The sequence below is a fragment of the Aphelocoma coerulescens genome (genome assembly GCF_041296385.1).
Source record: "Aphelocoma coerulescens isolate FSJ_1873_10779 chromosome Z unlocalized genomic scaffold, UR_Acoe_1.0 ChrZ, whole genome shotgun sequence".
Taxonomy (NCBI): Eukaryota; Metazoa; Chordata; class Aves; order Passeriformes; family Corvidae; genus Aphelocoma; species Aphelocoma coerulescens.
In genome coordinates this window covers 60,701,289-60,719,081 of record NW_027184085.1, presented here as the reverse complement: position 1 = coordinate 60,719,081, position 17,793 = coordinate 60,701,289, and the positions used below count along the sequence as shown (strand labels likewise).

General features: G+C 40.7%; 1 protein-coding gene across 3 annotated transcripts in view; it reads left to right on the top strand.

The window, feature by feature from the left end:
* Positions 1 to 798: 798 nt before the first annotated feature.
* Positions 799 to 17,793, top strand: part of PTAR1 (protein prenyltransferase alpha subunit repeat containing 1) — a 37,258-nt gene continuing 20,263 nt past the window's right edge. For all 3 annotated transcript variants that reach the window (XM_069001066.1, XM_069001064.1, XM_069001063.1), the window contains exons 1-3: positions 799 to 910; positions 6,551 to 6,720; positions 13,023 to 13,089. In XM_069001066.1, coding sequence (XP_068857167.1) covers positions 825 to 910; positions 6,551 to 6,720; positions 13,023 to 13,089 — 323 coding nt within the window. In that variant the 5' untranslated portion in view covers positions 799 to 824. The remainder of the gene's footprint in view (positions 911 to 6,550; positions 6,721 to 13,022; positions 13,090 to 17,793) is intronic.

Genomic DNA, 17,793 nt, shown 5'->3' with positions numbered 1-17,793 from the left:
AAAACAAAAGCATATTGTGAAAATGAGAATAAAGCATGTATGTAGAAAAATACAGCCATTTATAGCTTAAAGAGGCATCCATAAACACCTAAAAATATTATTTCACGAATACATGAAAGACAAAGATAGCAATGTTACCTCAGGAATCAATGAAATATGACAACATTTAAGTAACAGAAAGGCAAGAGCCAACAAGAAATACATTTCAAATTTAAGGTTAGTTTACCTATAAATCCAGCAAAAAGCTGGCAACTTCAGCACGTAAGAACACATTCAGTGTTTCTCTGAGGGACTTTTCTATTTGTTTTTCTATACCTCTCATTGACGGAGCACTCTTCTCCAGATCTTTTTAAAATTATTTTTTATTTTATTATATTTTTAAGGAAAATATACGGAAGAGTCTACCAGGCCTCTTGGCGGGGGGAGAAGGTAATGATAAGCAGATAATGATGACGACATTGCAAGCTTTCAAATTAGAGACAATTCAACTACGCACAGTTAATGCTTTGTAAATACATTAATTTCCAAATGACAAGCAAATACAGAAGTTACGGTTCAGAATCACAATCGCCTCTTCGCATTCAGCCTCGAAGATAAGCGCTCCCATGTCTCTTGGGAGTGAAGAGAAGCTATACACACATGCTTATCTTTTAAAGCTACGTGGTCCAGCGCGACTGCTGACATAAAGGCACGCACTGACCAGAGCCCCGCGTGCATGATCGGCGGCCGCTCCCGCCGTGCCCCGCCGGCCGCGCCCCGGCACCGCCCCGCGCCCGCCGCGGCCGCGCTGCCCCGGAAGCGCTCCCGCCGCCGCCTGCGGGAACATGGCCGAGTCGCCGGAGGAGGTGGCGGTGCTGGTGCAGCGGGTCGTGAAGGACATTCGCAACGCCTTCCAGCGGAACCCACACATGTGAGTGCGGCCGGGGCCGGGCGGCGCGGAGGGAGCGCTGCCCGCCTTGCGGCCCGTGCGCGCTCTGCGGCCGCCGGCGGGCGGGGTGCGGGTCCCGCCGGGGCCGGCCGGGGCCGGGCCCAAGGTCACGCCGTGAGCGGCCGCGGGGACCGGCCGGGTGTCCTCCGAGCGGGAGGGCCGGCTCCGGGCGGCTGCGGTGGCACCTGTGCCTCGCTGGGGCAGGGCGCCGTGCCCTTGTCCTCGGTGCTCTCCTGCTGCCGCGGCTTCTCCTGGAAAATGCCGCGGACTCGCTCCGGGGGCCTGAGCCGCTGGAGACCCGTGCGGTGCGTCCGCAGCCCGGCGGCCAGAACCACCTCGCCGGTAAAACCTACCGAGTCATGGAAACCAGCGGGGGCTCCGCAGTCTGGAAGCGATGAGTATCTTTTCAAAGAAAAGTTGCTAGGTTGACCTCTCTCTGAACTCGATGTTTGGCAGTGTTAAACGCATCGCACGGTCGGGATGGGGCTGAGCGTTCCCGGCGGGTGGGCCAGCAGGAAGCAGCGGGTTCTCGGTGTGCCTGGAACAGAGCTCTGGCGCTGGTGGGAGCAAAGCTCAGGATTGAAGCCTCCTGACTTGCACCCTTGCACAAACAGAGCTGTGTGGTGAATGCCACCTTCAAATCTGTATCTGTTGGCAGAGGTGCCAGTGCTTTTCATTGTGTGTTGTTTTGAGGGAGACAGAATGACTATGAAAATACAAACTACAGTAATTGCTATTTTGTGACAGTAGGATATATCCAGCAATTTCGGGGGCAGATGGTGTGTTTTATTTTCAGTTCCATTGTTGACCAGCCTTGAGACCCTGTTTTAAGTGCCTCCCATATTTCTGTTTCCCAGAACATATTTCCCCAGCCTTTAAGACACAAACTAGGGAAGTATCTTTCAACCTACACGCAAGCTCCATGTTAGTTATGGCAAGTAAGGTAGCATATAATGAATAACAACTTCATAACTTAAGTCAGGTGTATTTGTGTCAGTTGGAAACTCTGCAGTCTCTGAGGTGGTGGCCTATTAATCTGTTCCAGAAAGTGATAAGCTAAACAATTGCATGGGAAAATTTCATGGCACCTAATTTACCCCTTTGCTTAAAAGAGAAGGTTAGAATAAATACCCTCATGTTTCTCTAAATGTAGTAAGCAATCTCGGTGGGCGGCCAGATTTTAAAATGCAGCATATGGATGCTGTTTAAAAAAAGGCTGCGTTTTGCCTTGAAGCTTCATTTTTAGGATGTGAAGCATAATGTGCTGTAAACAGCCAGTATTTATGAATGAATGTTCTGATTTTTTCATAGTTCCCACTCCTCTGCCAGAATTCTTTATTGGTAGCAAACTTTGAGATGGTGTTTTTGAAGAATATGCTGTTATTGCAGTTTTCTCTCATAGATACAGTCTCAGAGATGAAAGTAGGCTGCAAGAGTTGTGTGTGTTGAGACTGATGCACTGTGGAATGCTTCAAATCAGAAAGCACAACCTGCTGCTAGTTTATCCCTCAGAGTAGAAAAGGTGACAGTTTTGTTTGGTAGACTTCTGACGTGGTTGAAACTACTTGGAATGGGACTCTGCAGGCCGGTGTGGGCTGTGGGCCCTTTGCTGTGCTGCCTCTGTGCCTCGGGAGCACCAGGCTGCAGCCGTGCTGGCCGGGTGTTTCCATGTATCTGCGTCTTGCCTTCCTGCTGCTGGCCAGCTGCAGTTCCTGACACGTGGTATCCTCCTGAATTCAGCATGTTACAGATCCAGGTTTGAATTCTTTCATGTGGGATCTGCCTAGATTCACTGAAAATAAGGAATGTGCTACATGCATGATGTTCCTATTCACTTACTATACTTTTGTCCCCTACTCACCTCCTCTCCAGCATCTGTTGACCCTTGTCTTTGGCTGTTTGTACACCTACCCACTTAGCATCTGTCAGAATGAGTGTTTTGTTTTGATAGGTTCATAGTTTCCTAAGTTTTAAAATGGGATCTGCACTAAAAAGCATATAAAAATAAAGTTTTAGACTAAATACAACATAGGATTGATATTTCTCCTTTTTTCACTGTAAATGAAATTTGCAACAAGACTGTGTATTTTTTTTTAAGATGAGCTTCTAACTAAATATGCAATGCAAAATTCTTTTTGCCTTTTCTCTCTGATAGCACCACTTATTTTCAGTTAGATAACTGTGTCAGCATACTAGTTTTCAATTTTGTGAGCCTTCTTTTACATTTAAGTGTTTTTACCCAGTATTCCAAGCACAGATCTTGATAAAGTCACATATGTGAACTATCCCGGTGGAACTAAACAGATGACCAACAGCAAGCAGATCAATATATACTTTCTCTTTGAACTTTGCTGTTTCTTTACGTGTAAAATGAAGCAGAAACAGATGAACTTCTCAAAAAAGTACATGAATTTGTTGGGAATAACTGGCAAGATGAACTCTTAGATGGTAGCCCAGCATTTGTGTACAAAATATAAAGGTACTGCTTATATTTTGCCAAGAGAGGTTGGATTATATTAAAGGTGATCTTCCAGAAAAGAAGTCAGAGAAGGTCTGTCCACATGGAGTGCCTAAAGCTGAAGACCCATCATGGTAGTGTCACACAAAATGCTTCCTACCCGATGTACCCTGGTATCATGGATTTGTGACAGAGGGAACTTTTTCGTATTATCATGGCTTTAAAAGTTTAAAGCAGATTGGCTAGGGTTTGTTGTGGGGAGGGCCATTGAATGGCTGAGTCAACATACTGGGACTCTTGAAGCAGGTGCTGCAATGGCTTGTCAGTACTGTTCTGTCCTGGCTAAGGTTTGCATTATGGACCAGGTCTGAATTTTACAGCTCCAGGGTCTCTCAGATGTCATTTTGCACATCTTCTCAGCTCAGGCTGAAGAAGCTCTGTAATGGCTTAAGACTTCATGACAACACACTGAAAACCTTCCACTACTTCCTGCTTGTTTCCACAGCATATTTCAGGAATATGAACTAATGTGGTATCCTGTAAATATAGACATAATTTGTGAAATTTTTGGAACGTGACTGTGGTGCCTGCTTTGAGGAAAATAAATTTAAAGGCACCAAATAACTTCTAAACTTCAAGAGACAATATCAGAAAACTGGGAAATCTGGGGAGAGAAACTGAATCTTACTTTAGACTAATGATACAAATACCAATGAACAGCAGCCCTCAGTTAATGTCTCCTTCAGTACTGAGGGCATTTTGCACCTGTCACTTGACCTAAATGCAGGGACTGACCATTCTGCAGTGAGTTTGGGCAGTCCTGTCATATGAACAGACACAGCTTCCATCATATGGCTGGGATGTTTTGCACGGTCAGTCACTTCATTTCACAAGCACTAATTCAGCAGTGTCTGTATCTGAGTCCTGCTGCAGAAGCTTGCTTTGGGTGCATGATGGAGCAGACACTGCAGTCATTCTTGAGCAGTGTCTCCTGGTAGGCTTGCCCTATTACTTAGTCCTTTTGCAGATCTGAGTGACCTACAGAAGGACAGATAGATGGTGCCCTGAATAAATTGTTTTGTGAGATAGGCACCCCACCTTAGAAAAATCTGCGTCGCTGGTATTTCACACTGTGAATTCTGTTGATTCTCAGGAACTGAATGCAACATGATTTCTGAAGCGCATGAATCATCAAAAATTATACCAAAGTGTTGGAGACAAGGTTGTTACCAGATGACAAATCTTGGTTTGCATCCTCACAAAAACTGAGTAGTCACCAGATAAAGCATTTTTTGTATTGCACTATGTCTTAGTGCATTTCACTGTGCAGTGGGTCTAGTCCTCTGGTGATTTTGACTTTCAGAGTGCATTCTGGATTTGAAGTGTTTCAGCCTGACTTGTCAGCTTTGTGCAAACTATACCCGTGTATCATTTTGGCATGTTCAAAGCAGTATTGTGAAACTTAGCTCACCCAAGTCAGACCTTTTGCATTTGGCAATAAGTAAAGGTGTGGATGTGTGTTTTGTGGATTTTTTTCTCTCCTTGCTGTTTACCTTTGGTGTACTGTTTGTAAGTTACAGCTGGTAAGTTCTTGTGGTAATTCACAGAGCTAATTAGCCAAGCTGTGCCTGACTGCATCTTCATTGCTTTTGAGGCCTTTGACGTCCCTGTATGCAAGGCCAGGCAAAGTTTGGCCAAGGACCAGGTTTAGTGTTCACAAAGGAAAGACCCAGCAATAAGTACAAAATTCAGGCTTTTAAGATAATGTATTGAAAGGAGCAGACTGGAATGTCATTTTAGGTTTAATCTTACTAGCTTCTTGAAGGGCTTAGCTTGTGTTAAATGGAGCAGCACACATGAGGATCTTGGTTTGATACCCGTTGCTTGCTTTTGGTGGGGTAGGAGAATGCTTTTTTTTCTTCTCTCTGTTCTCAGCTGACTAGGGAAGCTAAAGGGACCTGAGTGTATGTTTGGAGACAGAGCCACGTGATTTGCAAATGTTTTACCTTGAGATCACCTTACCTGTGCTTTTTGTGGCATGTGATATATGTTGTGATACATGGAAGATTGAGTCTGTTTTCTGAATAAGCAAATACACTCTTAAAAAAGCACACTGTGCCTCTTTTGGTTACTTCAGTAATAATCCAGTGAAGACACAGACCTAAATCAGCACACTCAGTGTACCCAGTAATAAAATTTATTTAAGATAATTTGAGGTTGAGAGGCTGTCACTTGAAGTGTATCTGTAGATCTTGTATTAAGAAAACTTGAGATGGAGAATTCATTTCTGAGCTCACAAGAAATGTTTTTTGTCCTGTGTGACAGCTGAGGATTTCCTTCTTTAGCAACAAATTTTTCCATTGAATGGGAGTCGGTGGAGAAATTATGCATAATGGAAAGCATAAAATAATGTTGGTTTCTGTCCAAACAAGTGTGAATCCTTGATGAGCTGTGTTTATTTTTAAGAAGCTGCTGAAGCTGCTATTCCAACATGCTAGAAAAACCTGATGAAAAAGTAAAATATGGAATGGCCCATTGAAACTAAACAGCTGAGTCTCTTCTGCTTGGTTTGCTGGTGCGAATGCTTGTGTTTGTCATTGTTGTTTTAAAGGCTTAAGTTTCTCCTACAGAATTGTGATCTCATCAGACTGCCCTCTGTGTCTCAAATCTTCCCCCTGTTGATCATGCTGCCTTGCATGGGACAATGAAAAATGGTATGTGTGGAAGGGAGCATATGGCTCTCTATGTGGTTTTCTTCTGTGTCATCTTCAGTCTCAGCGCACCTGGTCAGGCTACTACTGCAGGGCACACCTGGGTAGCGTTTGGTCAGTCAGGTGCCTGTACTGGTTAACATGTTCTGTTTCTCTTGCTGAAGCAGTTGTTGCAGCTCTGTCACATTTATTACAAAAACAGGGGTGCTTGTGTTGATTCAGCTGAGTTAAACTGCTTGGATGACAACATAAACACAATAAAAATGGGGCCTTTGTCATTTAGGATCTTTGTGAAAATCGAATAAAACTTTTCAGAATACAGATTTCAGCAAAGATGAGTAAAAAAAAGATGATGAAATGTTTGGCTGGGAAGCATTGCCAGCATGCGCTATTGAGAAAAAAATTGTCACCTACATGAAATAATCTTAATTATATTTCTTTCTGTTTTTTAAGAGATGAAATCGGATTAATACCCTGCCCTGAAGCCAGATATAACCGGAGCCCTATTGTCCTGGTAGAAAACAAGCTTGGTGTGGAGAGCTGGTGTGTGAAGTTTCTTTTGCCGTATGTCCACAATAAACTTCTCCTCTACAGACAAAGAAAACAGTGGCTGAACAAAGACGGTAAGTTCTGGGTTGGAGAAGAGAATATTACATGATTCTTAGTGCACATTTTTTATTCATCGTGGAATCCTTTAGTTTGGGAAAGAGCTTTAAGGTCAGAGTCCAGCCATAAACCTGTCACTGCCAAGTCCAACACTAAACCGTGTTCCTAAGTGCTGTGTTTACCTGTCTTTTAAAATGCTTGTAGGGAGGGTGACTCCACCACTTCCTGGGCAGTCTGTTCCAATTTTGACAACACTTTTCAGTGAGGAAAGTTTTCCCCATATCCAACCTAAAGCTCTCCTGATGCAGCCCAAGACCATTTTCTCTCATCCTGTTGTTTGTTACCTGTGAGAAGAGACTGACACTTGGCTACAACCTCCTTTTAGGTAGCTATAGAGAACAGTAAGGTTCCCCCAAAACTCCTTTCCTTCAGGCTAAACACCTCCAGCTCCCTCAGCTCTTCTTTACAACAGTTGTGCTCCAGTTGCCCTTCTCTGGACTCACTCCAGCACATTGATGTCTCGATAAGTACATGGAGACGGTCACTGGTGTGATCCTGCTGGCCACACTGTTGTGATCCAAGCCAGGATGCCCTTGGCCTTCTTGACCACCTGAGGACGCTGCTGGCTCACATTCAGTTGGTTCTGGCCAACAGTTCTGGGTCCTTTTCCACCAAACATCTTTCCAGCCACTGTCCTCCAAGCCTTAGTGTTGCATGGAGTTGTTGTGACCCAGGGGCAGGACCTATCAGAACTTCATACAAGTGGCCTTGGCTCATCAATGCAGCCTGTCCAGATTCCCCTGCAGAGCCTTACTACCCTCCAGCAGATCAGCACTCCCACCCAGCTTGGTGTAATCTGCAAACTGACTGAGGGTGCACTTAATGCCCTTCTCTGGATCATTTACCCTTCTTAATGCCAGCTTAACCTATTCTGGAAGAAGTGATGGTTACTGAGGAGAGCAGGCTTTGGATTGTGCATCTTAACAGCTTAAACAAAATGTAGGATCATTTAGTTGAAAATGTAATTTCTTTCTCTCTTGCCCAAACTGGAAAGGTTAGAGAGAGACAGCTTACTTCAGTGAGTTATTTAGGGAAGTGATGTTACTTGATACAGAAAGAATTTCCTCCTGTTTTCCTGAGTCAGAAGGAAAATGTGGTGATGCATATATCTAAAGTAAGAAATGAGTGCAGTGTTTCAGATGAAGAGGTATCACAAAGTATTACTCCCTACAGCTTGGTAATAGTAAAGTTTTATTTCCTTTCTCATCTCTTTGTTTTGGTTTGGTTTTTAGTTAGTTTTAACTTGCATGAAAAATTCTTTGGTATATGTTCTTTAAAAAAATTCAAAATAAAGAATTATGAACAGATGTGACACAGGAGGTATTTAACTGCTTATAAGGTGTCCTGTTCAGAGTAAGAATGAGAAAGAGTAACTAGTTTATGAAACAAGTTTTTTGTTTATTGTTGTGGTATCTTCCAAGTAGCAGTGTAGATCAGGAGGAGGTGTCTGGTCAGTAGCATCTCTCTTTTGATACCTGCTTTTCTCTTCTTTAGTATTTTATTGCTGTAATCTGTTTCACTTTAAGTGGATGAACCCAGCTGTGCACCGATCCTCATTAAAGTGCAGTGTACGGCACAGTCACATTTATAGACTTGACCAACACCGTCGTAGACTTGGTCAAGTCTGTAAATGTGTACTTGAGCTTCTTTTGCATTCAGGGGTGATATGGAGAAAGAAGGTTGAGGTCTTTAGTGGATCTTGGAGTAGGAGCATTCTTAAGGCAGTGAATGTTGCCTACTTTTGTCTACTTGGTGGCAGAGTCTAGATCTGCTAAACACACTTAGATTTGTTAAACACACTTTGATTCCTTATTACAAACATAGAGATGCATAATGAAAGCGTTTTGGAAAAAGTGGCGTGAAATGGCAGTCAAGGCAGATCATGACAAGGAGGAATGCATTCACCTGGCAACATGGAGTCTTCAGTGCTAGCTGTACACCTTGAGTGTGTTAGAGTAACAGTGCGCTGGCTTGATCCTTAGAATTAATTACCCTTCAAAAGAGTTGCTCAAAGAAGTTGGAGTGTTTTCATGTGTTGCTGGGTATGACTGACCTGTTGATTGTATTTTATTTTTGTCTAACAGATTTTTTTGTGTGTTTTTGTGTCATTGTGTTTCCCACACTCCTCCCAGAGGGTTGATGTCATGTCATTATGTGATTATCTAGGAAAAGTATTTTATGGACTTAAAAAATTTTACATTGCCCTTTATTTTTTATTTTCACAGAATTTATTTACTTTAATATTTTTTGTCATTACAGACATCTTTAAAAGACTGTTCCTAGGGGATGTGTATTGCTAACATAACTAACTTCATTTCTTCTTGGCCTTTGTGTTCTGTGGTTAGAAACCAGGATCTTTTTGATAACTGCCACCAAGCTGCTGCTGATTTATTCAGTTTTGATAGAAACTGATTGTGACATCACTCCAGACACTCATTTATCATGCAGACGACTACAAAATCAGTAAAAAGAGATTTAATACAGGGAATAAAACTAATGTTGACTGACACATAGCGAGATACAAACTTCAACATTTGAACAGTTGAACCTGCTAGCACAGGCAATCTTAGCGACACCAGTGGTTCTCATTGCAGTGCTTTTGGAGGTCTGAGGTAGGAGTTTGGGATGTGTATTGTTATTATGCTGCAGATCTCCAGCAGGGAGACTTGATTTTGGTGTCAAGTGTTACTTTGAAGTCTCACCGTTGAAGTTTCCACACAGAAAGAAACTTCTTGTTTCCAGCCAAACTTGAAATTGAGATCTGTGTCATGTTTTCGGATGTCTGAAGATGACTGATAGCCATTACCTGTGCGCTAGCACCCTGCTGCAGTCACAGCAGGGCAGGTGCTTTGTTGTGGTGACGCACCATGATGCCACAGGGATGGTGTCTGTGAGCCTCTGCTTCCCTCACGGGTGAAACCTTGCAGAACCCTTCCTCTCAAAATGCAGCTCAGAAAACTCTGTCAGTGAATACAGCAGTAGGATGAATTTTAGTGCCTGCAACTTGTTTGGCTTTCTTTTGAAAATGAAACTCCCATTCTGCTTTGTCTCTTCGCTTACAAAAGTCAGTTTCAGATGCGTGAGAAGAGGTGATCTACAGTATTTTCATGTCTGCTGAGGTTTTCTGTAACCACTGTAAAACACAATCAGGGCCTTAATGTTAATGACCTGTTTGAAAAGGAGTTTAGTATGTTTTACCGTAATTAAGTTTCAAATTTGATAGAAAGTTTTAGCAGAAACTGAACTGCAGTGGTGGAGAGAATGAAGGCAAAAATCTTTCCCAGGTTGGCTTAGAGACTTGTCTCTAATGTGTCATAAGTATGTCTATCCTGTCACGAGATGTTCCTTTTTTTTTTCAGTATTCTCAAGGATTTGGCTCCAGATTGCTTTTGACAAAAGTGTATGCTTGGAATTTGGCAGGGTAGTTGTTTTCTTTTGCATCTAGTAAAGAGGTAGATTTGTCTATTACTGCTTCAGAACTCAGTTGTATATTCTATTGAAGCTTGTTATAAATGATGATTGCAGATGTAGTCTCTAGTTACCTCTTCTGTTTTGTTTGAGTCGTTGTAAGCTATTTAAAATAGAACAGAGGAGAAAACCAGATTTAAGTGTCTGTTTTTAGATGTGGCATCTGATATTTTTTCTGATGGGATCTTGGAAGAAGAAGGTACTTTATTGTCATTCATTGGTAGGTTAGTGACACAGGTGTTTAATTTAGTTACAGTTTCGTTTGTATACTTGGAATCCAGAATAATGACTGCTCCTCTTGCAATTATTTCAGTTTAGAAATCTGAATTTTACAATATGTTCTTATCCTTTCTCCATTATTTTTTAAATTTATGCATGCGTGCTATTTATATTATGTCAGGATGGTTTTCTGAAATTGTTATAAACTGCTCCCAGAATATCTAAAAAATTGGATATAGCCATATTTAAAAAGTAAGCTAAAACCTTATTGTTTTATTCGTCATTTTGCAGTTGGGGAGACTTTAATGTGCAAAAGCGCATGTTCAGTGTGAGCACCTATAATGCTGTAGTTTGCCTAAAATGTGTCTAGTAGGAAGTAATTTTAAATTATAAGATATGTTGGGTTTTATTACTGACACGGGGAAATAGCTGGCAACTACTAGAATTGTGTCCCAGACCTGTCATAAGACTTTCTATTGAAAAGTGGCTCAGAGGTTACTAAACTGTGTCATTTCACATCTCTGGCTCAGAATCTACACTTCATGACTCTTCAACTGTTACTTACATCAAAGAACATTGACATGAAACAACTGGATATTACTTGGAGATTTTCCTTTTATCTTTCCTTTGGTAAGGTTCAGGATGCAGTGAACCTCTGTAATGGGAAAATGGACAAAATGTTAACAAATTCTGTGTAAGTTGGACTTGATTGAGTGCTGTTACAGACCTATGAGATTACCAGAATGGTCGTATTAATTGGAAATAATGACTAAACAAACTGTATGGTTCTAAGTAGACTTTGAAAATCTTTCCTAAAAAGTATTCAGAAGACTGAAATAGGTTGTAATAAACTTTTGCTTGATGTGTATGTAACATGTACAGTGGTAGTACCTAATAGTTACTAAAACCATTATTGTAGGTAAAATGGAAAATATACATGAAACAATCACAGCTCACAATTTTAACTGTAGATGTTTTGTTAAATGTTGCCAAACTAGCTTTTGAATGTAAAATTGAAGCAGTAGCCGCAAAACACTTAGCAGATGTTTAATTTTATGTATGTTCAATTTTGTGTATGTAGGTAGTCCTGGTTATATGAATTGGGATAGTCAGCTGCATAAAATTAAATGGGTGTTGAAATACTTCTTGTTCAGGAATTGGGTATACCAAGGAAAAATATTGGTACATTCAAGCAGTAAATTAGGAAGAAGCTTTGCACATATGAGAAATATTTATTCCTTGGCAGCAGAGAGGGGTTTGCCTAAAACTTGTGAAAACAGAAAGTTAAGTTCATTCCTTGACACAGTTTTCAAAACATCACAGCTTAGTGCAAAGTCAACAATACACTAAAAAATTCCACACCACACCCCCCATCACCCCTTGCATTATATGATGGCTTGGCATGTTCCTCATAAGGAAGAACATAATGAAAAACACAAAATTTCTTTGCTGGACATGAATGATCAATCAGTAACCCAGTAATATATGAAGGTATTTCACTTTTTCACCTACTTAAGTACTGACTTCCATTTCAAAGATGTGTGAGGCTGTGTCCCTTTGCATTTTGAATTAATTTATGTCCCGTTACTGTTGAATTTTTTCAACGACGTCTTAACAGTTCATTTTACAGTCATAATAACTGCACCAACCAGAGGTCTGTTTCCATGAGCACCATCTTCTTCCTTCAAGTAATGAAGTACCTCTTATTTGCTGGAAATCACCAGAAGTACAATCTAATTAGTATGTTAAATGCAGGGTGATTAGGAGAGACTGTAGCCAAATTTAATTGACAGTAAAAGCTTGGATAGTCACAAGTTTTTTGGATAGACAGTTTTTATGACGTAGTTAAAAATAAGGGTATGACGTAGTTAAAAATAAGGGTAATACATAAATCTACAGTATACAGTGCTTAAATGCAGGGATGCAAACAAATGTGAGTTTTGCTTAGGATTTTTACTGAATTAGTCTTAAAGTTTCAATCTGAAGCACTTCACAATGTATTTAAAGTGTTTTCTGTGCAGTTCAATAGGGAGTACTTTTGTAATTCTTATTCATAGCTGTGGTGTTTCATTTTTTAGCTACAGGTTTTTTATAGTGTGTGTATTTTTTGTAACAGTAGAGTATATGGCAGCCATCTGCAGCTGCCATATACTTACTGCTTAGCTGCCATATACTACATACTAAAATAGTAGGGTATATTTTTACTTCTCTGTAGTATTTAAAAATCTTTGGATCTTCTTTGAAGAGTTCACTGCTTCTCATACATAGTGTGTGTGCAGTTAAAATCACTGAATACTCAAGGATTTTGTGTAACTTACCTTTCCTTGCTGAGGGCATACTCAGTTCATTATTTTAAAAAATGGAAAGGGAGTATATGGCAGATCTTGCTCCCTCTTAAATTAAGCTAGTATTTCTTCTGGAATGAGACAGAGCAGTATTTTACAGAGGTGGTCATCCACAGGTACAGCAGCCAGTAGCGGAGAGACTTTGAGGAATGAGTAAGGGACTGCGGAGAGATCAGTGCTGTGTGCAGATCATTACTAATCCTAATGTTCTTGTTCCATTGTTGTAGAGCTGATAGATATCACATGCACCCTGCTACTGCTGAACCCCGACTTCACCACTGCTTGGAACGTGAGGTATGTTGCACTCAGAAAATGCCATCAGAAAGACCTGGGCCTTACATGAGCAAGCTGAAAGCTTTGTTTCAAGTGGTAGGTAGTGACACAGCAAGAACTTGTCAGCTAAGAAGTACTGAAGGAACGTTAAAAATCTCTTCTTTCCTGTATATTGCAGATAGTTTAAGACTGCCCTTTTTTGGTTTTTGTTGGGTTGGGTTTGTTTGTTTGGGTTTTTTGTTTGTGGGGGTCTTTTTGTTTGGTTGGGTTTGGTTTTTGGGGGAGGTGGTTTTGGTTTGTTGTTTTTTTTTAATGCAGGCTAAAGATTACAATGCATATGAAGGCACATGTTTGCACCACATTTTCAGGGTGTGTAAGTCCCACTGAACTACCATTCCTCTTTCCTTCTGCAGTTAATGAGGGTAGTGCTCAACTGATGTCTGCTGTGCATATTCACTGTTTTCATTTTTACCCCTCTGTAGTTCTTTCCAGGTTCCAGCTCAGTCTGCTGCCCCTACCAGTGCAGGCTGTCATAGCTGAGTAGACCTCTGTAGCTACACTGCAAGAGAAGGGGGGAAGGTGTCTGCCCTTTATTTCAAACACATTTCCCTCTTCCCCACTCCTTTCTTGTACCTGTTGAACTTGTCCAGGAGACATGATGGAGGAGGAGCAGGAATTTACTTTCTTGCTCTTCAGGAGGTGCGGAAACATCAGTTCCTTACAACTTTGTAATCTTATGACTTTTCTGTAAATCTCGGAGGAATATTCTCTTTCTGTTGCCTAGGTAAGACTGGAGACAGTCTTAAAGCTGTAGTTTCAGGAGGGCTGGAGGGCTGACAAAATTTTGGTAGTCTCTGGGAGTGCATTCATGGAAAACAGGACTTCTGTAGTTAAGGTGCACTGTTGTAGTTGGTGCATTAACAAAATGACCTAGGAAAATGATGGCTGCGTGTAGCTGTCAGCCCTAGTTATGGCAAATCCAGCTTTTTCTTTCTTCTTCTTTGCCGAAGAAGTTCTGAAGGATTCTGCTGTGATCTGTATCTTTCTAGCACCTCAGGTCTAAAAAAGGGGGATGAATGTGATAGCAAAGGGTTTACTGTCATGAAAATGTATAGCTTGAGTGGCTTTCAAGTGATAAAATGGAATTAGGAACTTGTATAAGTACAAGATGTTACAGTAATCTAAATCTTATGATACTTACAATTGATTTTTGGTTTATGTTTTGTGGACTTTCTTTTATTGCAGATGCATTCATCCTTATCAGTCTGGCTTTTTTTTCTGCCTGACAGCTGAGTTAGCTTTTATGTGCGTGAGAAGAGTAGTTCAAAGTTGTAAGTGGAATTAAAAATGTTAAGGAATATGGATGAGGATTGTTTTCTCTTTTATGATGTTTATGAGTTATCAAAATATACAATTACTACAGAAGGTAGCCTTACTCCCCAAATTCCTGACTAGTGATCTACCAGTCAGTGTGTCTTTGAAGCTCTGTTTAGCATCCAGAGAGAAGTACTTGTTACACAAGCCAGTCAGTTTCTCGGGAGGTTACCAGTGAGCCTGCTCTGGCCAAGGAGCTTTGCTGAATCTGGCCCTACATTGTTTTAGGCTCCTGCTGGAAGTTTGCTTTTTTGAAGGGTAGGCACTTCAGTTATGTTGACATATATTTCAGCTTCTCTGTGAAGTTACAGGTCAAGCTAGCCAGATGTGTGGCATAATCAGTTACAAAGAACAGACTGTGTTCTGTACAGATGCTGGTGATAAATCATTATCTGAAGTAGTCCGAGCTGAGAACTAATTGTATGAGATTTGCACTCTGCTTGCAGAACATGATGGATCTGTTGTGGGATGATTAGTTTCTTGTTGCTCAGAGGATGTTTGTGATGCCAGGTTCATCTTGCATTCTCCGTACACAAATTCACTGCTTTATTTTAAGGGAAAAAAATCATCATAGATGCTAAGTAGCCTGAAAAATAAAAAGTATTCTAGTTGTTTACTGAATAGCAGCCCTGCACACAGTGTGTTTCTTATAATTTACTGGCTCTTTCATTTTAGTCTGGGATAATCCCTTTTTTGTATGTTGAATTCTGCTGAGAGCTTCAGAGATAGTGGTTGACTCAGTAGCACTAAACTTGAAGATAGAGGAAGAGAGTGAAAAGGAAATCCTGTCCTAGGAAAGGACACAGGACTTGGCAGAGCCAAGTCAGAAGACTAAAATGGTGTTGTAGAAGACAAATGAGCATTTCAGCTCAGCTGACAATCCCAGAAAGTTGTGTCTGGTTAATGAAGCACAGGAGAATGCAGAACTTTAAACATATGATCTAGGCTACGTAGTGTACTTTGGCTTTGGAGCTATTCTGACCAATTGTAATGTGCCTACTATATAGATTTGGTTTTTTTTACTTTTTTAAATCAGAAATGACTGGGAAGTTACAGAAGGGCAGCAACTATAACCTAAACCCTGAGACCTGAGAAAGAGGTAATTCTATAGCAGAGGAAGACATACTAAAGAATAGGAAATGTGTCACTTCCTGGAACTGAGAGAGAACCCCCTGTTATACTGAATAGGATAAGGGATATCTCCAGCTGTTGATACTAAATTCAGTTGTCCTGTGTTTTCAGAAGTTGAAAACTCTTGCAAGTTAAAATGACCAAAACTTTTAAGTAAGTGATTGTAAAGGAATTGTCATAAATGCCTTTGTTCTTCTTGTTATACTTCCTGGCATGTACAATTGATGAAAAGACATTAGGTAACAAGACGCTCTGAAAAGTCGAACATACTGCTATCAGATATGAATGACTTCAAAGGTGTCAGCATAAGGCAGCAAGTCTAAATTATTCCAAATTATCTTTTGTGGGAGCTACAATCTTTAAGGCTGAAACATTATCTGTGATCCACATAGCAAGGAAGTGAGCTAGAAGTTATGTATCCCAGGTTGGATGTTAGCTGAAAGAGCTTAGAGGTTTATGTGGGTGTGTATGGTACTTCAGTCATGCTGTGCTTGCAGTCCTTTGTGAATGGGAGAATCTCTCATTTGAAAATAACTACAGCTGAAAACAGCTTTTCTACTACAGCAGTGAAGGTGGATCTTGTCTGCACTGCTCCTCAACTTTGCAAAAGAGGAAGTTTACTTTAAGAGTGTGTTAAGTGTGAGCCTATTTACTTACAGTGAATGTTTTAATACGGAAAGAGTGATTTCTTCACTGAAAGTTTAGGTTTTGGGATGTAGATGGCCTGGTAATCTAAATCTTTGTTAAATATGTACATGTATTTGTTTTAAGTATCAGACTGATCTCAGCTGTATTTTCATTCTCTGTGTGTGGTAGGTCATTTTTACCAAAACATCACCTTTTGCATTGCAGTAATGAGGCAATTGTTCCACCTGCTCCAGTGCTGACCCTGAATCTTTCTTTTGTCTGCTTTCCAAAAGTGAGTGCACTGGCACAGAATGGTCTGGTCAGTCTGCCATTTCTGGTTGGTATATCTGAACTGCCTGTTAAAAACCGGCTGAAAGCATCTGATCTGAAGCATGCTGGAACCTTGTTGAGATAAAAATAAATGTCCCAGTAGCTATCAGAAGCAAAACTTCTGATAAGGATTTATATATTTCCCCACTCTGCTTCAATTTTAAGTAATATTTGCTCTCTGTTAGTGTTGCAACCATTAGCTTCTGACTGTGGTTGTAAGATTCAATTACAGCAACACAAAGCCAAAGTACCAGATGGAGTCAGTTTCCTACTGAAAACTACCAAGTCAGACAGAAAATACGTACTCACAGAAAGGAAATATGTCGATTTGTTTGTGAGACTCAGGCCATAACTTTAGGACAGCATTATGTGTTCTGTGACAGACTGCAGAGAAGTTTTGCCTTCTTATTTGATAGCAGATCTTTCCAGAATATATTGTCTCCCATCCCACTGGGGTCTTTTGGTCAGAAAGTTGATCATCTGCTCCTCACTTACTGGAGCCATGCCTATCATGATGAATCAGAAATTATTACAAAAACCAAACCAAAACCCAAACTCATACCAAAATTGCTGCTGCTTCTTGCACTCTCAGTTTTCACTTGTGACTTCTGCAGGTTCTGGGAAATATGTGTTTTCTTTCTGCATGTGGTATCTTTGGAAGTTACTGTATCTTTACTTCAAAGCTGCTACCTACTAGATTGGAGAATAAGATACGAAGAATAGTGCCCTTGAAGTAACCAGAGATGGGGTGATGCCTACAAACATGCTCAGGGCAGGCAATAAGAGTTACAAAGCTAGAAAGAAGAGGGTGAGGGGCAAGGAATTCTGTGTAAAGAAGTTGAGAAGGCCAAGTGCAGATTTTCATTTTGCTGTGTCTGTTGGAAGTACTTTGGGAAGGGTTGTGTTGGAGGAGGTTAAGTTTTGTCAGGGTAATTTTTTTTTTTAACCAGAGATTGTTTTACATTTAAGTTAACTCAGCAATTTCAGCCTTTTTGTTAAGTTTGTAAAACAGTCTACACAGAGAGAATATTCCCCTTTTCTTTATAAATTTAGGGAACCTTGACACTGTATCTTGAACAGTATTTAAAAGTAAGTGTAGAGGAGTGCTATGTGTAAGAGTATTTTCAGTTATACACAATTACTTAAGGGCTTAATTTCAAGAAGGGATGTTTATTCATGTGTGTAACCCTACTGGTAGTTGACTCTGATTTCTGGGTAGGTTTGAGAACTAATGGGTTGTATGTGTTCACATGAAGTTCTTTG